The sequence below is a fragment of the Peromyscus maniculatus genome, chromosome X, assembly GCF_049852395.1.
Source record: "Peromyscus maniculatus bairdii isolate BWxNUB_F1_BW_parent chromosome X, HU_Pman_BW_mat_3.1, whole genome shotgun sequence".
NCBI lineage: Eukaryota > Metazoa > Chordata > Mammalia > Rodentia > Cricetidae > Peromyscus > Peromyscus maniculatus.
The window spans coordinates 135274545-135282502 of record NC_134875.1 but is presented as its reverse complement, the minus strand read 5'-3'; the positions used below and the strand labels follow the sequence as shown (position 1 = coordinate 135282502).

At 49.4% G+C, this 7958-nt stretch overlaps 1 protein-coding gene across 1 annotated transcript; it reads right to left on the bottom strand.

Moving 5' to 3' along the window:
* Window positions 1-747: 747 nt before the first annotated feature.
* Window positions 748-3656, bottom strand: Usp27x (ubiquitin specific peptidase 27 X-linked). The gene has a single exon (XM_042268700.2). The coding sequence runs from the start codon at window positions 2967-2969 to the stop codon at window positions 1653-1655; it is 1317 nt and encodes a 438-aa protein (XP_042124634.2). The 5' UTR covers window positions 2970-3656; the 3' UTR covers window positions 748-1652.
* Between the last annotated feature and the right edge of the window lie 4302 nt (window positions 3657-7958).

The window sequence follows — 7958 nt, the reverse complement described above, 5'->3', positions numbered from 1 at the left end:
TCAAAACAAACAAAAACTATGCGCTATATGAGCTCAGTGGCATACACTCATAACCACAAAAGTCTCTATTTCCAAATGAGTTGGCCACTAAGTAGAATTGGGAAGCCGTTGGGAACTCTGCCTTTTATTAGAGACACCGGATACAATGCCCATGCACCTGATCCACACTGAGCTGCCTTCAAGGATTTTCCAGGCAACAGTTACTTTTTGTAATCAGTGCTGAGAAAAGGATGCATAGTGCTTTCCCCCTTCCAAGGTCTTCCAATCTGTTTCAGCTTAACTCTCTAGAGCAGGCTGCTCTGTCCAGTGTAGCAAGCCATTCTACCAACATCACTAAACTGATGGACCAGTGAGTTTTGGAAGCCTTTCTTCTGCTCTCTGTTGGTAAATATTGAAGCTATTGTCACAATGCTTTCTGAAGGGAAAAACCCACCCAACGCCATTGTGTGGATACCTAGCAGCATACTGTCCCCAGAATCCCACCACTGGATTGCTGAGTCATTAAAACAATGTCATTGTCTTTCAAATGGACAAAACATGATAGCTGTGTTTTTTCCCCCAACCACCAATCTGAGGTGCGACATTGAATATGATGTCCTATGCACAACAATGGAGTCTGCTGCCTTGGGGAGGGAGTTCATGTATATGATTGCATGTGACATGTATGTCATTTCTGTCCTTGGGTCTTAGGTAGGAATTGACATTCGCCCTCTGACGCATTCTGGCCCGGTCCAAATAAGCTTCCGATTCAGATCCAACAAATGTTTACTGAGTCCCTACAAAGTTCCAAGCCTTTACTTTGACTTTGACACATTTTATATCATTTAATCTTTAACAACAACCCTTTAAGGTAGGAATTACCTGCATGTTACAGATGAGAAAACAATCGCAAAGAGGTTCACTGATTTGCTCAAGTATATCATACAGCTTTTTAACAAAAACATACACTACACTGTCAGCTGAGGCCTGTCCTTGTTATCTTAAAGCATTTCTAGCCTTCTCTACTTTTGGAGCACCTGCTCCCCTTCCACAAGCCCTTATTTCTCCTCCTTCCACTAGGCCATGTGGGCTGTCTTTTTTAATACTGCACTTAATAGCACGAAAATCACGAATACAAAGGAACTGGCAAAGGTGTTTGTCAATGGGCTATCCCTGCCTCCTCCACTTTTCTGCTTTCATCCCCATGTACATAATGGGCTACGTTTTCATCAACTTTTCCTTGTCCTCCCACAAATGTGTAACTGTTCTGTGATTGGTCAATTGAAGCTGAAACACCCATGGAGAAAGATGTTTTACGGTTACAAGGGCACACCCCCCCCAACACCACCCCCCTCCCCCCTACACCTTCCCACACAATCTTTTGGAGGAATATAGGATATGAACCAGTGTCACAGTTTCCCTGCGCTGTCTTCCCCACCCAGAACATTCCTGCCATTTAATTTTCTTTCACATGACTGCTTAGACTACAGCCTCTTCTCCCTCCCCTCCTATTTCTCTTCCGATCAGGACCTTTTGGACACTGGGTACTGTTAAATTCTTACTCTGTCAGGCCCATTGGCCTCGGTCAAGTAGATCAATTAAATCTCGATGCCTGTTGTAGTACGAGTGTCGAGTGTCGTCGTCTTCCATTACAGGTAGGCCTCTGTGTTGCTTCAGTAGGCTTGTGTATTCATTTCTTTCACCTTTTCTGACTCATGTTCCAGGACCTGTTTGTGATAGAACAGTAAATACCCTTCACTGTCCAGCACATCTTTAATACTGGCCTTGGTGATGACGGCATCATCACACTTGAACCACTGGTCCCTGTGATGCCGAATGAAGCTGGTGTAGTGGCCGCTCTCCAAGGTTCCTTGGTGATTAACCACCGCAAACAAGGAATACTTATTCTCGTTGTCCCCACTGTTGGTCGGCAGCTGCAACTGTCCATTCATCCGGGTCTCTTTACTTGACGCCATAAACGGGGTCATATCCAGCTCCAGAGGAAAGGAAATGTATGTAGTGATCTTGCGCCTCTGTTTGGCTGAGTGTTCAAACCGTTTGAAATGAAAGCAGGCAACAACTGGTAACTTCTTCATAGTGAGCTGTTTGGTAGATTCTTGGTAGCTTTGGCAACCACCACACTTGATTTTGGCACTGCTTCCTAAGTGCTCTGGCCTGGTAAACCTTCGCAAGCAGTCCGTGAGGGTAGTAATGCCTGGTATGTGGCTTTCCCCATTCACACTGCTCTCCCTCCCTGGACTCATAGGCCAGAAGGATGTGCAAGAGCCAGGCAAGTCCAGACTGATGTCCCAGCAGGGGTCTATAGTGGTGGAGACACCGTGGCAGGCTTGACAGGTGACATCTGACTGCAGGCCCCCTGTGAAGATTTGGTCTATGATGCAGTTGCAGTGGTTGGGATTGCTGGCCACCTTGCCAACATCATCACCCTTGCAGTGCCTGTGCAGGACATCTAGGGCAGCGATGAGGAACTCATGGGCATCCTGCTGCCTGTACCCTGCTAAGTGACGAGCGTGTATCCACACCAGATGCAGTAACTTATAGGGAACATGAGGAGATGGATTTCCAGAATATAGCTCTCGAAAGAGCGAAGACATCTCACAGACCAGACACAACTCGGGGCTGGGCATTTCACACCGGTGCCTGTCAGAGAGAAAGAAATCTCTCAGTATTGGAGTGTGGGTCAGGGCCTGGACAATGCAGTTCATAAAACACGTGTTGCCAAGATTAATTAGTCCTCGTAAGCCGATAGTAAAGCTGGAGGCGATTCTTCTTCTCCGTGGGTTGTGCCCCAGCAGTTCTAACTCAGGTTTGGTCGTTTCCCAGGTGGGATATTTCTCACCAGGGCCCAGCACTGAACACTGCTGCTGAGAAACCTCTGTCGAGGTGGAGGCTTGTAATTTCAAGGCTTCTCCTTGCTCTTCTTTGGCAATTTGCTCAATGTCTTTGTCATACACATAGTCTTTACACATGAAGCAGTATATACCTCCGTAATAAAGATCTACCGCTAAGTTGTGCTGTTTTGTCTCAGCGTGCTCATGAATGTGTTTCTCTGTGAAGCAGCCAAAGAAGATGCAGGAAAGGCAAGAGTGGAGTCTGTTTAAATGGGTGCCACACACATGGCAGATGCACGACTTTGCCTTGCTTTTCCTGGTCTCTGGGGTTCCACACCACACGAAGCACTGGTAGATAACCCGCAATTCCTGCCTCCAGTTCTCTCCCACCTTAAAGCTGTTCACGTGGGAACAACCTGGTGGCCCCACAGCAAAATCCACATCCAGGCACCCGCCCCCGGGACCGCGTCGGGGACGGGGCCGGGGCGGGGGCCGTGGCCTAGGCTGCGGCGGGGTACGGAGCCTAGTCTGGGGCCGGGGCCGGGGTCGGCGGCGCGGGGCACGACTGCGACGCGGAGAGGGATCGGGGGCCCGCGGTGGATCGGAGGGGAGGGTGGGGGGAGGAACCTCTTCGCCGCTGCCGCCACCGCCGCTCCGCGCTGGGTTCTCATCCTTCGGCTCCTGCTCGGGCTCCCCCTTAGGCTCCTGCTCTGCCTCCTGTAAGGGCTCGGGCTCGGGCTCGGGCTCGGGCTTCGGCTTCAGCTCCGGCTCCGGCTCCGGCTCTGGTTCGGGCTCGGGCTCGGGCTCGGGCTCCGGCTTGGGCTCCGGCTCCGGTTCGGGCTCCGGCTCGGGCTCCGGCTCGGGCTCCGGCTCCGGCTCGGGCTCCGGTTCGGGCTCGGGCTCGGGCTCGGGCTCCGGCTTGAGCTCGGGCTCCGGCTTGAGCTCTGGCTCCGGCTCCAGCTTGAGCTCAGCCCCGCGGCCCGGATCCTCCGCGGTCTCCACCTTCCCGGTGGCGTCCACCTTCCCTGCTGTCTCCACCTTCTCGGTGGCGTCCACCTTCCCAGCCGCCTCCACCTTCCCCTCCACCTTCTCCGCCTCCACCTTCCTCTATGCCTTCTCCGCCGTCTCCGCCTCCTCCAGCCTCCTCCGCCTCCACTGGCTGCGGCTCCTCCCCCTGCTCGCGGGGCTCGGGCGGCCACTGGGCGTGGTGGCGGGGGCCACGCAGACCTGGGGTGTCCCCGGTCCGGCCTGAGGGAGCGCGGTGGCTGTGGTAGCTGGACCCAAAAGGGACTTTCACTGAAGGAGGCGGCAGCGGAAGCAGGCGACGCCCCCGGGAATGCTCCAGCCGAAGCCCCCTAGCGGAGGCCGCTTCTGCAGCCAGGCCCCGTTTCCTTTAATTCAATATTTCCCAAACTTGCTTGTTCACGACAATCACGTGGGGAGCGTGTTAAAATTACAGATTCCTCAGCTCCACCCGCAGGCCTACTGAATCAGACTCTGGAAGGGAGGTACTCCGGAACCTCGATCTGTAACGAGGGCTGGAGAGGCTGCTAGTGATCGGGCAAGTTTGGGAAACACAGCTTTAATTCATTGAGGCTGGCGGGAAGTGGGGCGGGGACCGCGCAGTCTCTTTAAGGCGCTTCCAGCTCTCAGCTCCAATCGCTGCTCTGACCCCCTTGGCCGTCTCCTCCCCTCTCATACTGCCCTCAAGGGTGCAGGCTTCCCCTGGCTTGTGGAGCCCGGGGCCATATCGTTGTCTGGTTCAGAAATGTTTCTGAGGCTGTGAAATATCCCTTCACAGGGTGGTCATGGAGAATAAAGACAGAAGCTCAGACATCCATCATTCCAGCAGCTGAACCTGCCCAAAGCAAGTCCCATTCTCCCCTCGGGGTCCAACTCCTGCCCTCCCAGAAAGGATAAAGCTCCAACTCCATAGGGGACAGGCCTGGACCCCAGGTCTAGAGGCAAGACAGTGCCCTCAAGGCCGCTCCACCAGAAGCAGCATGTCCCCTTGATTATCATATCAGTGGTCTAACTCCCTGGGCTGCCCCCCCCACACACACACACACACAGGCTCCAATGGCCCTGGATGCGATGACTAGTCTCCAGATACAACCCTCACTGAGCAGAAACCATCACTCCAAGGCCAGTAAGGGAAACCAGACACTGCAAGGCCATCCCTACAGGTGGCACCTCCCCTAGGCTGAAAGGAACCCAAACTACAAAGTCTGAGATCCTTAAGGTTTAGCAGAGTTTGGGGTGAGCAGCAGGTAGAAATAGAAGGGATGTCTGCGGAGTTGCCAGTGAAGAGAGAGCTTGGACACCAGTCTAGGGTGGGTGCTGCTGCATGGAGCCCAGGAAGACTGAGTCCAGAACAAGCCCCTCAGGTCCTGGGTAGAGCTGGGGGTGTCAGAAGCAGCTGCAACTGCTGCTTCCAAAGGGTTCAGCCAAAGGCAGGTGTCAGCATGTGGGGTCAAAGGGAGAGAGTGATCTAAGAAGAATGGGATGCCTCAGGTGGCAGCTGGCTGTTCCTGGTGCACTTTAGGGGCTGGGCTGTGGCTGCTTTCCCCTGGAAATCAGCCTCCACCTGAGTCACTTCATAGAGGAAGCGAAGACAGACTCACTGGGGATTAATCAGGAATCTGGAGCCCTTAGGGAGGCTGTCTGGTTCCTATCTAGCCTAAGGCTACCTTGGTGCCAGCCTTTCCTAAGGCAGCTGTGTTTTCAGTTCCTTGAATCATTCTTCCAACAAATGCCTGCCTTTTGTTGCCTGCAACTAGAGGAAATGCAACCGGTATGGCTACTAAAGGAATGCCGCCACCGCTGCCGCCGCTGCTGCTGCTGCTAAAAATGACTGAGCTCATGGAGCACGGGAGCAGAGGGCAAGGAGTACCTTCATCCTGTTTTCACCAGCTAACAACCAACAAAGAAACCTGAAGATCCCCATGCTTAGGAGTGTTGCCACTGAATAATAGCTATGTAACCCGATTGCCTAACTAATCAACTTCCTGTAAAGCACACAGAGGCACCTGGACACCACCCAGGCCAGCAAGTTCTGAAAGTGGATGGCTCTGCCACCATTCACCTCCCAGATGTTTATTCAATACCTGTTCACAGCCAGGCATTGTACTAAGAGCGGGAGACCCAGCACTGAGCCAAAGACACCCCCGGATTAGAATCAGATTTGGCTTCCCTAAAAAGAACACACACACTAAGGAAGTGTCTTTAGGACAACTAGCAGGAAAGAAGCACCAAATAGGAATCATTAAAAAAATAAATAAGTATACCAAAACCTAGCTGCATACTTTTCTTTAAAAAATTATCCCCTATTGATAAATGCACAACTTAGCTGTTACTTTCTTACATTCATTCCCTCATTGTATTCCGCTTTTGCTTTAATCACGGGTGGTGGGGTGGCGGGAGCCACCATAATCTTTACACGTACAGCGCTTGTGTAATCTGAAGTGAGACCTGGGCAGATGTCACCATCTCTGCCTCACCAAGACCTGGGAAACACGGACAGAAGACCTCAAGAAGGACAGCTCTTCCTCACAGTTCATGCGCCTAGAAGTTCAATGCTGTCCTGACCACAAGGTGGCAAAAGAGTAAATGATAATTCCTGGTCAGTTTTCTATGTTTATATAAAACTTGGTTTAGATCAAAATGCTCTCTAAAAATATTTTGGAAAACGTGGTCTCTCTCACACAGTTCTTGGTTGACATCTAAAATTTTGCATCGTAAATGTCACTTGGCTGCACAAACGTCATTTCTGACAAGTGTTAACCTTCAGAAATAAAACTGTTACGTCAGTACATTACACAAATCTGGTGAAACCTAAATACGTTAGTGAGCTAAGAGCCACCATCATCTGCTTTCAAAACTCACAATAGAGCTTTTTGCCAGTTGCCAGTTGTATCTTCTCCCTTTTCTCCTGGAGTTCTTAATTCTACTGTATTCTTCCAACAAATTTTTGACCCAATAACATATATTTTTGCACTTAGAGCAACTTGCTAGGGGTTGTTTCCATGGACTAATATTGCTTATTGCTCAAATGAGACAGGACTAAGCATCACGTCCTTCCTAATCTGTGTTTGGCTAAATGTTAACACAGAGAAACCTCTCATATACAAAATGGGAAGAGGCATTTTCTTTTAGAAACATTGTTCAAGCCTTTGAATCCTTTTTGGAAATATCACACAATGGTTTAGCTTCAAAACTCTTTCTTGTGATTCATCAGCTGAGGACTCCACTGGGATTTCCTTCAATTTTATTGGAAGCAAACAATTAGGAACCATCTGAGGTTCGAAAAGATTCGATTCCCATGCACTGTTAGAGCAATTTGTTTGTTCACCGTAGATGTGGTGTTCGGAATTGTCTCTCTGGCACCCTGAGGATTTTACACTGCAGGGTAGTGCATGCGGGTGAGACTCAGGATGGTAAAAGATGATTTTCTTTAGTAAGTGCAAAAAGAAACATGTGAAACTGGAGATGGGAAAAAGAGAACCAGCTTGACTCCTCTATCACAGCTATGTTCCCTGGCAGATCAATCTTAAAACACTACATATGAAATTGGAGGGTGTAAAAATTGATTCCCTTTAGTTTCCCATACTCCTGGGCAAGGCACGCTCCATTTTGAAAGTCACTGGTTCATATTTCTTATGATAAAAGTTACATATATATATTATATATTTGTGGGTTTTTAAAAAATGGTGTGATAAGTGAAAGTCCCTCTCTCCCTCACCAATCATACTCAATTCCATTTCCCTGAAATGTGTGAGAAAGTTTCTATGCAAATATAAGCATTTTATACATATATCCTTTATGAAATGTAAATGAGACTATGCCTATGCAGGTGTTTTCTCTAAATTTGCTGTACAAATCCAATGAAATCCCAATAAAATTACAATGAGTTTTTTATGAGAGACTTTACAAGGCAATCTTTAAATTAATGGAAGACTAAAAGACATCTTCTCCCTTCTCCTTTCTTCCTCCTGGAAATGAGGAATTAGTGACTATAGTAGAAACCATCTTGTAACCAATCACAGTGGTAAGACCAAAAATCTGACCACTTCTGAATGTATTCTTTCACAAAGAAGAGTATTGTAATTTATCAACCCTAAGAGGCAC